A 21,369-nucleotide genomic window follows, 5' to 3' on the forward strand; every position below is an offset into this window, starting at 1 on the left:
TCCTTCGGCAGTATGGCAACTTGGAATCTCTTAGACAACCCATAACATCTAATCTCTAAATATTAAATATTCCAAGATATTTTTGTTAAATTGTCTCCTAAAATGAAATAGAAATGAGCCAGAAAATTGTTATTCTCAAAGTGAGTGAGTGAGTGAGTATGGTTTTACGCCGCTTTTAGCAATATTCAAGCAATATCATGGAGGGGGACAGCAGAAATGGGTTTCACACATTGTACCCATGTCGGGAATCGAACCCGGGTCTTCGGCGTGACGAGCGAACGCTTTAACCACTAGGCTACCCAACCGCCCTGTTATTCTCAGAAGAATACTAACATTACCAAAGTATTGTATACTTGCTTTGGAGTTTTTCTATAATTTTGTTTCAGGGTCTGGATGAGAGACGAAGACTTAGCTCACCTGGTTTGACAAAGCCCCAGACTCATCGTCATCATCTGATGATTCCTCTCCTGATGAATCGTTGAGGCGAGCCTGGTCCGGCACTGGAACAACCAACAGATAAGTGTAAGTAGCGTGTAGCCACCAATGCAAGTGGAAGTGATCAAAGTCATCTTCCCAAAGCAAGCGTGTCCACTTGCCTACATCAAAGTCTAGTTTCAACCTTGCCATTTTAAGCCATCTTTTCTGTGCTATATAGGAGTGGACTATCACACATATGGCTCGTCCAATCAGAGAATGTTTAACAAAATCAACATCTGTGTTCTGAAAACGTGGTTACTGCTGTGGCTGCAGCCATTGTCTGTTGAATTTACTCTGAAATTATTCCAACAAAGAAGCTAAGTTTTAGTAAAATCTAAATATTTTTTACATTTGTATACTTATCCTGCATTACTCCTTAATGCATTCACTGCTTACTTACGACAACTAGAAGGACAGCGCTGCGAAGGTCCTGGGTGAAGAAATAAAGTTGTTGTTCTCAAGTCCCAATCAGTGGCCTTCCGTCGCTGTCCTGTGACCTTGATGACACCTAAGGTCATCTTCACATCACTGCCTGTCGCCCAAGCTCTTAGAAAAACATACTTTTGAGGTTTCTGAAGCCAAAGTGGGGAGGCAAGTCTAACGACGGGTGGGCCTTAAGCGTAGTAATGCAGGATAAGTATACAAATGTAAAAAATATTTAGATTTTACTAAATTTTTTACTTATCCTGCATTACTCCTTAATGCATCTGTATCGGACGGTTTGGAGGTGGGTAAACCTTCAGAATACAGAAACCTCAATAATTCACACCCTGCAATACGACCCCATTGGTCGATAAACCGTGAAGCGGAAAAGTTCAGACAAAAACGCCATTACGGTAGGGTTGTTCAAAAATCAAAAACATTGAACAAAGGAATTAAAGAGAAATTCCCTATACACGCTTAGTAATAAAGAAAATAATAGCTATTCAGCTAATTCTTTACTTACTGCGTCATAGAGCCGTCGCTGACAAACAAGATTGTCTAATATTCTTCCACTGGTGACTGCACATGGAAGTTGACTGGCTCTGTATAGGGCGAGTTCATTATTTGCGTCAGTGGTTGGCAATCTGCAGGATAACAACCAGAGGGCCAAACTTCGAACGTCTTCGACATCCTCGAGAGTCACAACGCGAAGGTTATGACTAACGAAAATATGTGTCGAATCTCCAGAAATATCCTTCCGTGATTGTTCCAAAACCACAATTGCCGTGTTGAGCCCTGGTAAGGCTGACACCTTGAGATCTTGAGGGTAATTCGCTCTCGGCGAGTTCCGTTTGATGATCTCGTAGGCCTGAAGGATTACTGCGCGTAACCATATAGATATGGTGTTTGCGATTATGCGACTAACTTCTGTCGTGGACGAACCACGCCTTGTCTTGGAGCGTCGAATGAAAACTCGAACTGCTCGCACCGAGCCCAGGAGAATTTCACCATGTACGATTCCCACAATAGTCGATATCGGTGGGATGGTGAAGAACGGTCGGGTTGGCCTGGTAGTAGATTTTAGCAATAAAATCCCAGCATAACCCTAGATGTCCCGTTCCGTGCGTCCCATGCTCAAAACGGATCCGGGTTGAGTCGATCACATGTAGTTCGCTCACCCGTACCGCCATTGCTAATGCCAAGAGAAACCATTGTTTCCTTGGTGATGTCCAAGCTCCTCACAGCGATAGCCCGTTCGCGGAGCTCTCTATACTATACCGAGAGTGTAACGAAGGTGTCACGCGCTGGGAAGGAGCTTGAAAATGAGGATGCAATGAGGGGCTCGAAGGGGGCCCTCGCAAACCTCGAAGTACCACGTTCAAGTCCCAATCAGGTGGCTGGAACTTGGCCTTCTGATCCTCAAACCTGAATGAGCATAATATGGCCTGTAGTTCCGTGACCTTAATCACACTGTGATTTTCCGGAAACGGCCAACACTAAGATAATTGCAGCCAATTACGTAGTAATGGTGCTACCTTCCAAGTGTTTTTGGGTACGCAATGTAGGAGGTATTCCTCTAGGAATTGTGACGCAATCGTAGGGTCTTGATTCTTTTCTTCCCTGTAAAAAGTCTCAAGTGATCCCCACTTGTCATCGTCGTCTCTGGGAGAGTAACGATGAACTAAAGCTATAGCTTTGCTGCCCGTGTCGAAATAACCCTTCGCACTTAAACGCCTTTTAAAGACGAACCCTGCGTGCAGACGTTGGGTGAGGCAATTTTCTGTTGAGGGTGGATGAGTAGGTTGGACCACTGTGAGAGGGGAAGTGAATCGTTTTAGATTTTTCCGAGCTTGACGAACTACCCTCTCGCCGGTTACCATGGTGCGACCAAAGGAGAGATCGAGATACCTTGTCTCCTTGATCCCCTGTAGCACCTTGGGAAGTAAAAGTGGTGGCAGAAGAGTTTTAGTTCTTTGCCCTTCCCAAGTGATACTGAACTCGTCCACCGCCCAAGTCTGCGGATCCGGCAACGGGGAGATATACGTCATGAGTTGGTGGCCTAGGCAAGTAATAAACAAGTCAATGTTTGGTTGCCTGAATTCCTGAAGCAGTAACTGGAATGCTTCTGTGAGAAATTTCCACTCAGTGGGAGCCACCCTGTCTGGACGTGATAAAGTATCGGCCAGCATGTTTCTACATCCGGGGATGTGCTGAACTATGAACCTTAGTCACAGCCGATCCACTAGATGGAAGAAATCTGAATGTCCTTAGAAGTGGAGAGTGGGAGTGTGTTGTTCCCCGATTGCACAGGCACCACACCGCAGTGCTGTTGTCTGTGGATATAGCGAGTCGGGCTAACTGTAGTTGATTCTGCCAATGTGATATAGCCAGAATTAAAGCTTCCAACTCCAAGTTGTTTATGTGCCACTTCCATTGTGCGCCGGGCCATAGCCCTGAGCTTATCTGGTCTTGTAAGTGAAGACTCCACCCCTGAAAGGGGACGTCCACAAACAGGTGTGTATTCGGGGAAAACCCAAATAAACAGACTCCGCAGACATTCAGCGCCACAAATTGAGGCAAGGCTCTAGCTTAGTTGGTAGAGTGATGGCCTTGAGTGGATCCTGACTCCTGATGTAAGGGTTCAGGAAAAAATTGAATTGGTCGCTGTTGTAAGCGGCCCATGCTAGTTAACTCCTGTGCCGAGGTGATTAACCCTAGCAACACTTGCCACTGGCGAAGTGTGTGTGGTTGGTGTAGAGTAGATGACAAAAGAAGTAGAAACTTGTGCCATCTGTCCCTCGGTACAGATAGGATATCCTGGTCTGTCTTAAACAGGTCTCCTATGAACTGAAGTCAATAGGAAGGAGAATACTCCCGACTTCGCCTCGTTGATTGTCTATCCCAGTTATTGACATGTGTTGATGATACAGTAGATCGCCCTCCATCTACGACTCGAACCAAGTGTTCGTCACGTGTAGATAGTTATTGGCTTCATTACTCCTGTAAATAGCCACAAGTGTCACTGACATGTCAAATGGGAAATACTACCATTGGTAGTGAACCCCAATGAACTGGACCTGAAAAGTCTACGGTTGGGATGGATAGTCGAGACTGATGAAGAATCAAACGTTCGTTGAACACAGAGATTGTGGATCATTCTCATCTTGTCTGGGTCCTTCATGAGTACCAGGTAGGTGTGAGGATAAAACCCCGGAGTAAAGACTGGGTTGTGAACCCACTCTACAGCTCTTCTTACCAACAGTATGTCTATGTTGGATTTTCCCAATCAAACTGTGGTCAACGGTGGGGTTAACTCTACCCTTATACGGACACCATGATATAGTGCGATAAGTACGAAATCGTCCTTGAGACTTGTCTCTGCAACTCCCTTTCTCAGTAAGGGAATGCTGGTCTTCCCTGAGAAACGCGCGTCTAGGCTTATAATTCCCTGACTTGGACTTTCCAAGCTTTTTGGGAACTTGACGTGCGTGTCTGCGATCTGTTCGTTGAACAGGGGAGTAGATGATCAAGGTTGACGTAATAGACTGCCCTTGAAACCAGCATCTCAGTTGGAAACGCTATAAAGTCTTGGGTGTAACGGTAATCACCGTCAGAACGGTCTCAATTTTCCTGTGGTCAAACTGACGCTGTAGGAAAAACACCATAGTTTGGAAGTGATCTAATCAGATAGGGTTATCCTCTAATAGATTCTGATCCACTGCAAACATTGACGATATTGGTCGCTTAAATCACGGAGCAAATGTGAGTTTTGGAGGAGGCTTCCTCCAATGACCTCGTGGTGTCCCTCTTATTTACCCTGTTATCAGGGGAGGGCGTTACTGACACGAGATGGTCTGCTTCCCAATCGGGTACATGTGCTAAGCTGATCATGTGCCGGTTACGTAACCGAGTACACTGTAAGCCTTGGGCTAACGTCATTGTAGAGACCTTGATTGATACGCAGACGCTGCGCTCAGCGCAGGTCTGGAATGTTGGAACAGCGCTAAGCTGATCGTGCGACGTTTGCGTAATAGGAGCGCTTTGAGTAGCAGTCAGACGCTGCGCTCGGCGCAGGTCTATGCTGGATATGTTGGAACAGCGCTAAGCTGATCGTGCGTCACTGGCGTGATAGGAGCGCTTGGGTATCAGTCAGACGCTGCGCTCGGCGCAGGTCTATGCTGGATATGTTGGAACAGCGCTAAGCTGATCGTGCGCCACTTGCGTAATAGAAGTGCTTGGGTTGTAGTCAAGTGCTGCGCTCGGCGCAGATAAATCAGACACAAATCTACCCCCATCATAGCATCTCGATACGCTGGTGCTGGTGCTGTCGCCGACGTCACAGATTATTATACATGTATCTGGAAGTGTCCGGCGGCTGAAAAAATAGGAGCAGTTACGATACTCACAAAATCCTCCGGTATTGTTGATTTCGGTGGATGGTGTACTTCTGCAATCACAGTCGTCATAATACCTGCCGATAATAACGGTTGGGTGGTAATGACAGAACCATATGTCATTCGCTATTCTGCGATAGTGACATTCCTCTCGTCTCACGACGGAATAACTGCAAAATATGATTGTGAGTAATCTGCTTTTATATAGTAAACTCGTTGGATTAGAGATTTACATAAAAATTACATTTTGAATTTTGGCGAGCACATCTACGTGCATGCCTATGACCGTGGATAAAGAGCTTTGGGCGATTATTCCACGACAATATGTACACCGAGCAAACATAATTATGTTACGCAATTAAACCATTGAAGAAATGGTACTGGAAGAATGCCGTAGAATTGAACAGTAATCTATTGGCAAAATTACGAATTGCAAGGGTATACAATATTTTTATATACGCAATTCAATGTAAACCAAGGCTATTTACATTTAGAGATTGGAGAGCACATCCGCTCGCAAACCAACCAATCGTGGATGATAATCTTGTAAGGTTTTTTCCACGACAATTAGTAAAAAGCTCAAAGGTATGTTACGCAATGAAACCCTTGTTGATGAGATAATACTGGAAGAGTGCCGAAGAATTTGAACACTAATCTATCGGCAAATTTATGAGTTGCAAGGATATACAATATTTTTGTATGCGCAACCCAATGTAAACCAAGGGTATTTATATTTTCATTTAGGGTTTGGAGAGCACATCTGCGCGCAAACCAAACAACGTGGATGATAATCTTTGTAAGATTTTTCCCACGACAATTAATACCACTCTCAATCATAAGTTACACAATTACATATATATATATGTATATTCAATGTCTGTACATATAGAGTAGGGAAAGGGTCACCTAAGTTGGATAACTTTTGCCCAATCCCGTTGACCATATATGTCAATAAAATATGTTTAAAACAAACACAATTACGCCATTGTTGATGAGGCGGTACTGGAAGAATGCCATAGAATTGAACAATAATCTATCGGCAAAAACTACGAGTTGCAAGAGTATACAATAGTTCATATACGCAACTCAATGTAAAACCAAAAATACCAACAAAAAACTATTTAATCGCATAAACATAGGTACGCAATAAAAGAATTGTTGATGAAGCGGGACTGGAAGAAAGCCGTAGATTTTATATTAATCTATCGGCAACCATATTTTTAACGAGTTGAAAAAGTATACAATAATTTTAGTATACGCAACTCACTGTTACGCCAAAGCTAGTAATATTTAAGAACATAAGAATATGTTATACATACGTAGCTGAGAATTGTAAACAATATGACTACCTTGGCAGGCAAACGATTGTAACACAATTCAAAATGGCGGCGAACAACAATATTTTGGCGGGAAAAAAGACAAGCGTCTTTTCACGCCTAATTAATTCACATAAAACTACACAACATGGTGAAAGTAATATGAAAAGAATACATCACCCATCGCAGATCAATTTTTAAGATTGTAGACAAACTGAAGGTCTAAAATTAATCCAAAAGGAGAGCTCCGCTTGGACACGTCCTAGCTGTGCTGCGACAAGCAGTGATGTGAAGATGACCTTAGGTGTCATCAAGGTCACAGGACAGCGACGGAAGGCCACTGATTGGGACTTGAGAACAACAACTTTATTTCTTCACCCAGGACCTTCGCAGCGCTGTCCTTCTAGTTGTCGTAAGTAAGCAGTGAATGCATTAAGGAGTAATGCAGGATAAGTAAAAAATTGATGTTTTCAATCAACTCGCCTTAGTATTTTTATATATTTTGAGAGCAAACTTCATTGTTTTTTAACTCAACGACCAAACACTTATCGCAGTGACTACTGGGCAGTTTCTATCGCTGCTCTGGGGTCTGTAGGAGACCCTAGTTCTTCCACACCAGCAATGAAATATTGAGTTGCCAGAGTTAAATGTCTTGAAGATGTCCATGGTGGCGGACTCACCTCCCACTGTGCTGTTCCTTCCCTCGGCAGAGTTGGACATCTGGTGGTAGCACGTGAGGCACACTCGCAGCGGCTTTGACGACTGCTGCGGCATCATCAGTCGCTTGTTTGAGCAGGCGTTGCACACCAAGATGCCACACTTCCGACAGTGATGCTGAAACATGACACACACATGAGTGAAAACAGCAGACTGGACAGAACGCATACTGATTTCTGTCAATTTTTAAAATAAAATGGCTGCCTGCATCTCCTCAAATTGGCTAATTTGACAATTTTTTCAAATTCATTACAGAAAGTCTTGATAAAAAAACAGGCTTATTATGAAGATAAAACAATGAGAAACGCACAAGAAACTGCTATTAAGACAGCCCTCTAAGTAGCGATCATTTTGGTTGCATAATGCGACTTAAATTTATGATTGGTGACCTAAATTTATCTACTGCTTGCCACTTGGCTGCCTAAAAGACAACAATGGTGGCAATATTTGTTTAACATATTTGTTGGCTTTTAAAACTTAGGTTTGGCTCCAAAAATATTCATGAGAGGAGCCCCATGACTCCCTAACAAAATAACTAACTTTGAGGACTATAATGGCTTCTGGAATATTGTTAAATTCATCACATATACTGATAAGAAACACTTTTCCATGGCGTGTCAACACATGGTTCTGTGGACTGTTTGCATATCAACATACATCTATAGATTCACCAATCTCCACAATAAGGGAGGGACCTTGCCACTGAATATTCTGAAGAGACTTGGGATTTCTCCTAGAGACTGGAAATATATTGGTCACTGCTCAAAACATCAAAATTTCTCTCCGAAGAGGAGCCGAACAATTTCAAGATTTTTACAGCATTTTCATTTTGTTCAAGGACAGGGAACAATAATTTTTTCATTTTATCTCAGGCAAAATGTCTTTGTTTTGTGTTTTTGCACACTCACTGATTACATTTGCTTCAGTGGACACTGTTTCATTGTGACAGCACCTACCCTTCTGTTGACAATGGAGAATTCCGACTTGCGGCAGTGCATGCAGGTCCTGGCCTCGGAGTCCGGCACCCACACCGGGGAGTCGTCCCTGGAAGTCTGGGTAATACCGCCTGGTTGGTAGAAAACCTTCGTATTTCACGCATCAACAAATACTGAATGGATGTCTGCTGCTTCATATTAAGAACCTTTAACCTTTTCTAAAAAAGTTATTTCTAAACTGTCCAAATGAAGAAAGAAAAGGAATTGGTGTGTATTCACTTGGCACATCTTCTAAATGCTATGCAAACTCACACTTTGTTACACAGGCAAATGGGGAAACCAATTACAATGCTAACAGTTTCACATAAAAGGAAAACTGAAATTATTTAACTTTCTTAATACTTTACCTACGGATAAAAACGTTCACACAACATAAGGCGGGATGAATGGTGTGTAAACATCATGATTTATATATATATATTGTGTCTCCACACTTACAAGGCATTCCCCTGATAAATAAAATAAAAGAAGTTGCTATCAAAAAAAGTGTCATGTTCTCCCAACTTCTAAATGCCTATGAAAGACTTCATCATAATGACAATATGTTAGGCTTAAGAAAATAATAGTCTTGGTTCTCAGGCACCGCCCGCATCATCATAAAGTTTGCTGCATGTTTCGTTTTTATTTCCATTTAAAAAAAATATAAAAATCCTTATACTTAAACATAAAGCGATCCAATATACATGTAGCACACAATTACTTCCCTTTACATGCGCAGTGCTTTACTGTGCATCACATGTTATGGTCATGGGGCAATAGGAGTTTGCCCGCCTGCAATATATTTTCAAAAGTCATTGCCTGAGAACCAACTTTTAAATATTTTTTTAAGGCCTTAGTGTGTTAGGTCTCTTCTGACAACCACTGATGATGTCATACAGTGTTCTGATGTGGAACAACCAGGATGACATTCCTCCTTAGATAAACAAGAACTCACGCTTTACAAGCAGATCGTTGACACACTTCCGGATGTGAGCCATCCATTCCTTCTTCTCCGTGACCGTCGCTGCGTACACTGTGAAGGACTTCTGTGGACTGATAACGTTCCAGCCGTTGTGCAGCTCTACAACAAGGAACACTTCATGTTAATCACCTTTGAGTGATTAGATGTCTTTACACTAGTGCTGCAGCAAACGGTTTCCTGCGTTGGATTCTAGGGATGAATATTGGGGCTATTTTCACTGTTTGGATTGTATTGCAATAGTTAATTGTTTGATAGGCATTACTTAGAAGTTGACGGATGACAAAGTAGACACAATTAATGATTAACATCTTCTTTAGTACTGTAAAGGCGACGTTTCGGTATAGATCCGACAGTCTTGCTTGAAAACGGTGTAAGGATCTATACCGAAAAATCGCCTTTACAGTATTAAAGAAGTTTTTATCCATAAATTGTGTCTACTTTGCAATAGTAACCCACACTATTGTAATAGTACTGTCATAGTTGTCAATAGTTTTACAATAGTAGTAGACCGACTTTAAGGCTTGATAATTATACTAATCAATGTAATGGAAATGAAAAAAGTATTGCCAACAAAGTTGGCCATTTTCCTCCCTGTCGCAACTCAAAGGAAAGGTAAGTAACTCTAAAATGAAGATGTCATCATCCTTGCTAATCAACACACAGGAGAGTGAAATTTTCCAACACAAAATTTACGTCATCTATATAACTAATTGCAACAACTTATACTATCAATAGTTATACATACTATTGATAATACCATTGGCATTTCATATTCCTATTGATAATTTGATATAGTACAATTGTAGTTTAAACAATTGCAAAACATTGATAGTTTGATATATCGGTAGACACCTGCTGAAATTCAACACAGACATCTTTCAGGGAGGCAACCTAATCACGTATCAGCCCACCCTCTGTATCTCCAGGACTCACACTGAGGTAAACCTACGCTAACCCCGGGATCCATTCCCATTGATCTCACAATTTCAAACTATCACAAAAACAACATGAATGGATCTTACCGAAATGTAAGTCCTCAACATATAGAGGATGGTACCAGCCCGAATAATGGTACTTTATAAAACCACCCAAATAAAACCCTCAATGTGCCTTTAACATTCGGCAAATTGGTTCAGGGTAAATATTAAGCCAACAGACGGCAGCAAGAAAATGTGGAACAAATCTGTACCATATCAGGTTATGCTGCGGATGTGTAGAGTCTTTAATTATTGATGTAAACAAACAGGAGAAAGTTTGTTTTTGGTGATATACATTACGATATACTTTTCTGCTTGTGTTAGTTTTGGCGACAAAAATAAGGGCCGACAAATGTTTACTGCCGTTTTCAGTTAAAATGAAATGTCAGTAATGATGGTGACCAGAGTGTTCAACACATCAATGAACGTTCTGTCAGTGTACAGAGTAGGAATGCAAAGTTTGTTGGTTTGTTTGTTTGTTTGTTTGTGCAACGCCTCAGTCAGCAATATTCCAGCCATATGATGGCGGACTGTAAATATCCAAATCTGGAACAGACTATCCAGTGATCGATATTGCGAGCAAGGATCTACATTGCCAGGTATGATGCAAGTCCTGTAACCATGGTAACAGGTTGCTATGACCCTCACCTCCTTCATCCTCCACGTTGTCCAGCTTGATGTCCTCCAGTGGGATGATGTGCTGTTTGTTGTACTGAAACACAAACACAGAAAACTGTTAAACATACGCCGCATTTAGCAATATTCCAGCAATATCACGGCGGGGGACACCAGAAATGGGCTTCACACACTGTACCCATGTCGGGAATAGAACCCGGGTCTTCGGCGTGGCGAGCGAACACTTTAACCACTGGGCTACCCCACCGCCCCAACAAGGGACAAGGACGTATGACGTTGGTTATTGCTCTGAATATTCATATTGATAATCGGAGCTCTCACATCAATCATTAATCATTTGATTGCCACTCTAGAAGTTTGTGAGTAAATCAGAAAGCATACAACTTTATGGATACAACATTTGGTTTATTACATCGAGCGACATTTCAATCACTCAAGCTTGATAATGTTATCAGATTTACATCGAAACGGCTCTAAATGCAATACACTGGAACCATAAAGTTGTATGTTTTCTGAATCATTAAACGATTGTTATCATATTAATTATCATCATGAAAGAATTACATTACAAAACAGAGCGAGCGAGCAATCATGGTTTTACGCTGCTTTTAGCAATATTCCAGCATGGCAGGGGACACCAGAAATGAGCTTCACTTCTTGTACGCATGTGGGAAATTGAACCTGGGTCTTCGGCGTGACGAGTGAACTCTTTAATCACCAGGCTACCCATTGCCCCATATTACCCTTAAATAAATCTGATTGGCCAGTTGCTGTAATGTTTGTAAGCCAGTTGCCATCTTGTAAAAACCCATACATGGACATCATGATGTCATAATGTTTGATGTGATGTCACGTGCACTGGCCGTCCGTCTGTCATGTGGGATAATTATACTCAGTGCCCATAATGAGTGAGTGGGTGGACAGTATTCCAGTTATATCATGGCATGTCAGCTTAATGTGGGAGGTAAGCCTGCAGTAATGCAGGTCTTAGATGTTTATAACTTTGGTGAAACTAATGAGCATAGTAAGGTGTTGACAAAAAGTCAGGGTCAATTTGAGATTCAAACTTATCATCACAAGACCCTGTCATACCAAAGGGAGGTAACTCTGAAAAGCGAAATGCAACGTCTTGATACTGAGTCAACCGATCCCCCACCCCTTAAAGAGATACACAGAGGGCACTGGGTAACCATTGGGGAACTTCAGAAGTTGAATCTCATCTGTTGTCTGTTGGATGGACTGTTGTTGTTTGTTGTTAAACGCCGCACTCAGCAATATTCCAGCAATATGTTTGTGGTCTATAAATAATCGAGTCTGGACCAGATAATCCAGTGATTGACATCAAGAGTATCGATCGACGCAATTGGGATAAAATGACATGCATCAACCAAGTCAGCGAGTATGACCACCTGATCTCCATAATCGCCTCTTCACTGCAAGCATTGGTTGCAGAAGGCCTATTCTACCTTGGATCTCTATGGGTTCGTTTGAATGGAAAAGAATAGGTTAAAGTTGTTACCTTTTTCTTATGAATGAGTATATTTCCATAGACGAGGACGTCATTGAAGAGGAAGAACTGCCTGGACTTGGGCTTCCTGCGACACATCTTGGTGAGCACACCCTCTCCGACCAGCACACGACCAGGGACGGCTAGCGGCTGAAAATAACACCAGTCTCACATGAACAACTCTACAGCAAGCAAAACAACATCGGTCTCACATGAACAACTCTACAGCCAGCAAAACAACATCAGTCTCACAGGAACAACTCTACATCCAGCAAAACAACATCAGTCTCACAGGAACAACTCTATGCCAGCAAAACAACATCAGTCTCACAGGAACAACTCTATGCCAGCAAAACAACATCAGTCTCACATGAACAACTCTACAGCAAGCAAAACAACATCAGTCTCACATGAACAACTCTACAGCAAGCAAAACAACACCAGTCTCACATGAACAACTCTACAGCAAGCAAAACAACACCAGTCTCACATGAACAACTCTACAGCAAGCAAAACAACACCAATCTCACATGAACAACTCTACAGCAAGCAAAAAAACACCAGTCTCACAGGAACAACTCTATGCAGCAAAACAACATCAGTCTCACATGACCAACTCTATGCCAGCAAAACAACACCAGTCTCACAGGAACAACTCTATGCCAGCAAAACAACACCAGTCTCACAGGAACAACTCTATGCAGCAAAACAACATCAGTCTCACAGGAACAACTCTACATCCAGCAAAACAACATCAGTCTCACATGAACAGCTCTACAGCCAGCAAAACAACATCGGTCTCACAGGAACAACTCTATGCCAGCAAAACAACATCAGTCTCACAGGAACAACACCTATGGTAAAGTATGGGAGTTATGATCATCTAAGCGCTAAGATCGCAGTGTTGGATGAATGTGAGTTTTGTTGGAGGCTGAATATTTTCATTGAGGATTTTGGGGACACACAGTGAGTAATTTTATTATTTGGGTAAAAGCTTAGGCCAGATGTTTATTTCAAGTATTTCTTGGAATAAATTGGTTTTTTAATAAAAATCCCAGACAATCAAATGGCAGGTCGATTATCACTATTCCTAAACAGGTCAATCCCTTATTCAAAATGTGCTTATTCTAATAGAAAAACTATTAGGTTTGGATCTGGCACAAACAAACCTTATTGGAAGGATAGGAAAGTGAATGATCTTTTGGCATAAACAATAAAGTGTCTATCTTCAGATAATCTCAACCACTTACACACACAAAACAATTTTTTTTAAATAACAGCCTGATTTCAGCTTACCTGACCAGCCGTCCCAAAGCACTGTTCTACACATGTGATACGCCTGGCGTTGGCTTCGGAGTTCACTGAAATAAAGTACACGATATGAGTATGCCATGTTCACAGGATGGTCACTTAAAGAGCCGGAGTTCCGACAGTTGATTCTCTACCTCCTCATGATGTGCATGTGCGTGTGCGTGTGCGTGTGCATGTGCGCGTGCGATGTGCGTGTGTCGCACACCTACCCGGGGGATCACCTCACAAGGTTCTAACTTGACCAATAAAACCAGGAGTCCAGGGGACCCTCAATAATTAATTTAATATGAAGTTCCCGTAAAGTAAAAAAATGATGTAGACTGCAAGATTTGATAATTACCTTAATTACAGGGACTTTAAATTTCATGTCAAGAATTTGGTACAATGAATGTCCCTGTGCATCCTGGGGGACACACAATATATTTTATCTATGTCCATTCTATATATTGTGCGTACTGAACGCACACTTCTTGCGTCATGTAAAACCCTGATCTCACATAGACATATTCACGCTGAAAATAATCACCGCATGTTATGTATTCAAAACAGGCCAATAAGGAAAGGGAAGTAACTCTTCCATGGATACTAAGATCAAGGGGCTGAGTATATTTAAATTGAGGCAAGGGTATTTTTCCTACACAAAAATTCACTATAAATTTGAAAAGACCACAAGATTATAACTGATTGACTATGTCAATCTGTGATTATCAACTTCTTAATTAATCATCATCATTATCATTATCATCATCATCAATAACTTATCAAGCCTGAACTGTATTCCAGTTAAATTTCCAAAAGGACATTATATGTTCAATACCTCGGCTCGGTGATGGATCACCGGAGCACCCAAACACCACCACCTGAGGCAGGGTACAAGAAATAAGCCAGCCATCACTCAAACCTTTCACACCCACCTTCGATTATTGCTTTCCAAAGTTCATGCTTTGCTAATGCCCGAGGGGTCAATAAACAAATCATGCTTCAGTTACCTCATAATGACCAAATTATGCTCAGTGACCTTGACCTCATAACGACCACTCCTGGAGAGAGAGGTAGGTGCGTACATGCATCTTAATAGACTTTGTGTGTCTGTGTGCACGTGTGGCATTCTTGTGTGTTTCAATTGTATTTATTTACTTCAGTACAAATTCAATTGGCAATCAAACAAACTGAAGCATGTAAGCTCATGTTTGCTTTTTTATTATTAATTACTAAAAGTGGCATAAAGGCACATTCACTCACTCACTCACTCATAGTTTTAACACCTGGGGGTGTCTTGTATGGTATAAGCCCATACTTGGTTCTAAGTAACATTTTCTGCAAATTTTAGCATAATTACATATGTACCAGACCACACAGAATGTTACTAGATTTGGGCTTTGGACTAGGGGCATAAATGCAGCATTCATATTCCTCAGAAATATTTGTTTTCCTCTGGAGTGAATAAGCCTGGCAATCTGTCGTCATGTCTACCTGTATGTAGAACATGTACAGAGAGTGCAGGTAGTGCAGGTAGCATGTTTGCAATGGTAAGTGTGCCAGTGATACCCCAATCACCACCTCACCTACACTGAAAGCGACCCGTGAAGACCCGGGGTAGAATAGGTCTTCAGCAACCCATTCTTGCCGTAAAGGCGACTATGCTTGTCGTAAGAGGCGACTAACAGGATCCGGTGGTCAGGCTCGCCGACTTGGTTAATGTATGTCACCGTATCCCAATTGAGTGAATCGATGCTCATGACATCAGACACTGGACTGTCTGGTCCAGACTCGATTATTTACAGACCGCCGTCATATAGCTGGAATATTGCTGAGTGCGGCATTAAACAACAAACTAACAAACACTGAAAGCTGGCAAATGTGTCCGACAAATGGAACAGTCCTGTCAAAAGTAGCCAGGACCAATGACTAGAATCACAATATCACTAGATTCAGGTCACACACAGCGGTCACAAGACAACAACGGGAAAAGTTCAGCAGCTTGACACTTTCTAGATGGTTAGTGCAGCAGAAGCTAAGGTGAGGTGAAATTGGGTTTAACGTCGCGTCCAAGATTATTGCACTTATATAGCAACGTGCATGCACGTGTATGTGTGTGTGTGGCTGCTTGTACTGGTCCGGACTGATGCCGATTTATAGTGCTAGCTCACTGAGATACCATGCCGCAGTTTAACATGAATACCCCACTCAGACACAGTATACTGACTCCGAGCCGACCAGTCCTTGTTTTAGCCCCTTAATGCCGAGCGCCAGACAGGGTAACAACAAGTACAATCTTTTAACGTCTTTTTGGTATGACGCGGCCCGGGATCGAACCCTGGACCTTCCGCTCTCCGGGCGGACACTCTACCACAAGACCACGGAGGCGGTCAGCAGAAGCTAAGAGACCAGGGTAGACTGACATATAGTCTATAAAATCTTTTATATTATACAATACATTCCTCTCTCTAAATTTAAAACAAATAATTTTCCTAATTTTGCATATAAATGTAGATAGTTTTGTTTTCATAAAATAAATATACCCTACAACCAAGTTGCAGAACTAATGATCACTGCTGTACAATTAGATAAGTGAGTGAGTGAGTAGGGTTTAACGCCGCTTTTAACAGTATTCCAGTTAAATCGCGGCGTGTCAGCTTAATGTTGGAGGAAAGCCTGAAGTGATGCAGGTCTCAGACGTTTACCACTTCGGTGAAACCCACGAGCACGGGTATGGTGCTGACAAACCTAGAAATATAATCGGGGCGAACCGGGATTCGAACCCACAATCATAGGTTTCTGGCGTGCCCAAGGGACGCAACTCTGCACAGCGAATCGCGGCGCCTTAGACGACTGGGCCACCCGTGCCCCCCAATTAGATAAGTAACAATGGGAGCAGTCCTTCAAGGTGAGCCTGCATAGAACAGTCAAACACTGTTGTGTCAAAGTCGAAGGGTCCAACCTAACTACATCAAGTTATCCGAGATTCGACACAACTGAAAATGATGAATAAAGAAGGAATATGCAGGGACGAACGTTTTACCTCGAGTGAACCATAAGTTTGACACATCAAAGTTCGACACAACTGTTTGACTGTATGTGAATCTTGAGACCCCTTTTCATAGATGTCCATATCTCAAGACTTTTTCAAGACCAGACAGCCAAATACAAGGCCTCCTTCAAGTTTCTGGAAACTTTCCAAATTTGGTTATTCAAATGAATACCTTAACCACAGAACTTTGGGATACAGAACTGGTTTCTGTTTATGCTCCTGTGGGAGAAATTCATCAGCATATTTAACAGGGACATAAAGCTCTAGCCAGTCAAATTTCTTTCCAGTTACTCAAAACCCACATCGTCTGTCGGTAAACTTAAATTACAAGGTAGGATCACACTGCCTCACTGGAAAATATCAGAAGTAAAAGTTGCCGAAAACTTTGAATACATCAAATTAGTAACAAGGACAGTTTTTCAAACTTCAACACAAAATCTAACTATGAGCCGAGTGAAAGAGCATGTGTTTGTACTGATTTACATCCCCATAGTGAAGCAACTGATACTGTTTATGAAACAGGTCAAAACAGGAAATGACTTCCACTGATGAACAGAACACTGACCTCTGGGGAAAGTCCTGTATGAGGTGAGGTGAAATGGAGTTTAACGTTGCGTCCAAGATTATTGCACTTATATAGCGACGTGCATGTACGTGTGTGTGTTTGTGTTGCTGCTTGTACTAGTCCGGACTGATGCCGATTTATAGTGCTAGCTCACTGAGATACCATGCCGCAGTTTAACATGAATACCCCACTCAGACACAGTATACTGACTCCGAGCCGACCAGTCCTTGTTTTAGCCCCTTAATGCCGAGCCCCAGACAGGGTAACAAGAAGTACCATCTTTTAACGTCTTTTGGTGTGACGAGGTCGGGGATCGAACCCCGGACCTTCCGCTCTCTGGGAGGACGCTCTACCATTAGACCTTGGAGGCGGTCTCAGTCCTGTATGAACACATTGACAAATGACAGCTGCAGTTAGTGACCACTGAGACTTCTCAAGGTGATCGCAAACATATGGTCACATCATTTGATAACCATGACCGCAAAAACAGGGTCACATCATTTGATACTCATAATCGCAAACACAGGGTCACATCATTTGATTCCCATGATCGCAAACACAGGGTCACATCATTTGATAACCGTGACCGCAAAAACAGGGTCACATCATTTGATAACCGTAATCACAAACACAGGGTCACATCATTTGATACCCATGATCACAAACACAGAGTCACATCATTTGATTCCCATGATCACAAACACAGTGTCACATCATTTGAATAGGTCTTCAGCAACCCATGCTTGCCGTAAAAGGCAAAGAGGCGACTAACAGGATCGGGTGGTCAGGCTCGCTGACTTGGCTGATTCATGTCATCGTATCCCAATTGCATGGATCAATGCTCATGGTGTCAATCACTGGATTGTCTGGTCCAAACCTGATTATTTACAGACCGCCATCATAAAGCTGGAATATTGCTGAGTGCGGCATTAAACACCAAACAAACAAACATCAAAACATTTGAGGAGCAAACACTGTAACCACTAGGCTACCTCCTGCCCCACATTGTATACAGACCACATGTTGAAACTAAATTCAAATCTGACTCCAATTTGAATTCAAAACAGTCAAAGCACATCACATTTTCGAAAATGAGGTGTGTCCCGAGGTCCTTGAGTGTTGCTGTATTTGACCCGTCGGACCTTATCATCACTGTCTGACGATGATGATGAACCTTGACTCTGAGGCATAATTTAGAACACTAACAGTTGCAGTCATGAAACCTCCACACAGATATATGGCCGCTGCATTTCACACATGTGAAACCTCACATTTGGTTTCAATTTAAAATTCTCCTTTGAAAAGACACAATGTTAAGAAACCCTAGGATAGGACGGACCAACACTTACACGACATGTAGATAGTATCCCAGGACAGACCAACACTCACAAGACATGTAGATAGTATCCCAGGACGGACTGACAATCACACGACATGTAGATAGTATCTCGGGACAGACCAACATAGATACTGTCCCCTGCTCTCCAGGAAGTATTTATGAAATAAATATGTGACAGCAGGGTAAAACACGTGATGAGGAGGAAGTCAGGCCTGATAAAAGCTGTAAACTACACAGAAACAGCAAGTGTGGGTGACAGGGTTGCATAATCATACCCGTTTAACTTTGCAGTGTATGAAAACACACCAGTAAAACCAGCCAATATCTCAGCAGGTTTTATGTTTGTATGTTGCTTAACGCCCTACTCAGCAATGTTCAAGGTAAATGACGGTGGTCTTATATAATCGAATCTGGACAAGACAATCCAGTGATTGACATCATGAGCATTGATCTACATAATTGGGATATGACATGCATCAACAAAGTCAGCGAGCTTGACCACCCGATCCCGTTAGTCAAAAAGCATACTATTGTTAATCGATCACTAGACCAAGTGTGTGTGTGTGTTACTGCTGTGAGGCCGTAAGGATTGACGGACCAAGATAGCAATTGCGGCGCCAGTGAAAACAAGCACCTGTTCTGGAGATGACTGACACTAACTGGTTGTACGAGTTATCAGGGTTCTGTTTAAGCAGCTTCAGAAGGACCACACAGCAATGGTGGACGACATGGCTCCTTTACAAGGCCAATATCCTATCAGGGTACTAAAACACACAAATGGAGACAGGCACCATTTTGGGAGATTTGTTTGTTGTTAAACGCCGCACTCAGCAATATTCCAGCAATATGACAGTGGTCTGTAAATAATCGAACCTGGGCCAGATAATCCAGTGATTGACATCATGAGCATCGATCCACACAAATGGGGTATACAATAGAATCAACCAAGTCACCAAGTCTGATCACCTGATTTAGTCATCTCTTACAACAAGCATTGAGGTAGCTGGGGTTATTTTCTAACCCGGAATTCCATCCATCACGTGGAGAAGTCAATAAAAACTTATGTTGATTGATTGATGTATGCAGTGGTCTGCAGAGTGCAGGGTAGATTAACACTCAGTCTCTGAAAATGAATATTTCGGATAAAAACAAAGGAGACCCAGTGAGATGCGAGATTCAGAGGAAAATCTAGACTTGCTTCATAATAAGGCCTTTTGAATTACAGAAAGGGCTGGGCGGAAGGGAAAATAATGGTTCAGGGACTGTGAGACAGACTAAGTGCAGAGGTCAATAAAAAAATTTATAACCATCTATTGAGATCCAACTATTGTTAAAACCCTAAATCCTTCCTCATCCACAATTTTGCTTGTCAGGAAAACGGAAAGCAGCCGTTGTGAAGTTAAACACAGAAAGATTTGGAAATAAAAAATGTTTCACTGAGCAGCCCTGGAAACAGTTTCGGTTTCCAAAATATTAAAAATAAATAGAGAATCTCACCCCCAAGTCTTTTGATATAAATATATCGAGTGTTGATATATTTGATATCAAAAGCCATGAGGGTGAGATTTTATTTATCATCCAAAATCATTCTTCCTACTTTTTCAGTTTGTAGACAATAATAAGCAGTGTCTTAAGTGTAAAAAGTACTGCTAGCACCTTCAGTTGCAGAGCTATTACTACAGTATTAGTGATGTCATTTGACTGTGACGTCATGGTAACCAATGATGTCCCAATGGTCTGCAAATGTAGATATTGCTTGATCTCACAAAGCGATATCTCCTTTGGGAGACAGCTATGGACATGATGGATGATAATGTTAAATATACCATACTTGTTAAATATTTCATTTCATGTAACTCGACAGGTGTGTTATGTCAATGCATTAAAAACGTCTGGTAATACCATTTATTTAATTACTTTTTAAATAGAATCTTCTAAATTTTGTTGTTGTTTGATTGTCAGGCTCGCTGACTTGGTTGATGCATGTCACCGTATCCCAATTGCATGGATCGATACTCATGATGTCAATCACTGGATTGTCTGGTCTTGACCTGATTATTTACAGACCGACATCATAGTTTGAATATTGCTAAACAACAAACAAACAAAACATAGATAAAAAGTCTCAATCACACATGAGGCATCGTTCTGTTTCTTTGTTATTTGAGTGTTAATAAAGCTTGTCTTGTCAGTCCTGCAGTTTAATGTATTGTATTCTGCATGTGGAGAACTAGACTTGCACAAGTCTATAAGGCAATAATTATTAGCATAAAATTATAATTTCAAGATAATGTAACTAATAAGAACAAAACTGTCCCTACAAGAGACTGGGGTCCTTACAGTCCACATATCAAGACTTATCTGTGGAGGAGGAGACCTATGAGGAGGATAGAATTACTACCATCCATGGACTTGTCCCTTTCAGTACAGCCTTGGAGCAAGGTTAGTGGTGAACACAAAAGTTTGGATTCAGCATTATAAAAAAATGTGTTTTAAGTTTTGCATTTCCCACTATAGCTTAGGGTCATAAGAATCCATAAAGCCAAAGATTGACATTGTGCAGATAACAAAAACTTTCACAACATAACAATCTCCTGCAAAGAAAACAATCTCACACAGCTGGCTGCGAGTGCACCATGGACAATAAAGGACGGTACAAAGTGACAGTTGAATGGTTCTCAATACACAGTCCTTCTGAGGGCAGACAGCATCTCCTGTTA

The 21,369-nt window shown here is 41.8% G+C and overlaps 1 protein-coding gene across 9 annotated transcripts in view; it reads right to left on the reverse strand.

Annotated features, from left to right (window-relative positions):
* Positions 1–21,369, reverse strand: part of LOC124120068 (pleckstrin homology domain-containing family F member 2-like) — a 51,723-nt gene that overhangs the window by 7,957 nt on the left and 22,397 nt on the right. For 7 of the 9 annotated variants that reach the window (XM_046482793.2, XM_046482791.2, XM_046482794.2 and 4 more), the window contains exons 2-8: positions 13,700–13,764; positions 12,416–12,553; positions 10,909–10,972; positions 9,257–9,382; positions 8,284–8,393; positions 7,291–7,444; positions 418–500 (exon numbers count right to left, since the gene is read on the reverse strand). In XM_046482793.2, coding sequence (XP_046338749.1) covers positions 418–500; positions 7,291–7,444; positions 8,284–8,393; positions 9,257–9,382; positions 10,909–10,972; positions 12,416–12,553; positions 13,700–13,764 — 740 coding nt within the window. Of the gene's footprint in view, positions 1–417; positions 501–7,290; positions 7,445–8,283; positions 8,394–9,256; positions 9,383–10,908; positions 10,973–12,415; positions 12,554–13,699; positions 13,765–18,659; positions 18,798–21,369 lie in introns of those variants that run through there. The other 2 variants (XM_046482796.2, XM_048386131.1) reach the window with 2 other exon arrangements.

This window comes from Haliotis rufescens, unplaced genomic scaffold (genome assembly GCF_023055435.1).
Source record: "Haliotis rufescens isolate VD_foot unplaced genomic scaffold, xgHalRufe1.0.p SCAF_6, whole genome shotgun sequence".
Taxonomy (NCBI): domain Eukaryota; kingdom Metazoa; phylum Mollusca; class Gastropoda; order Lepetellida; family Haliotidae; genus Haliotis; species Haliotis rufescens.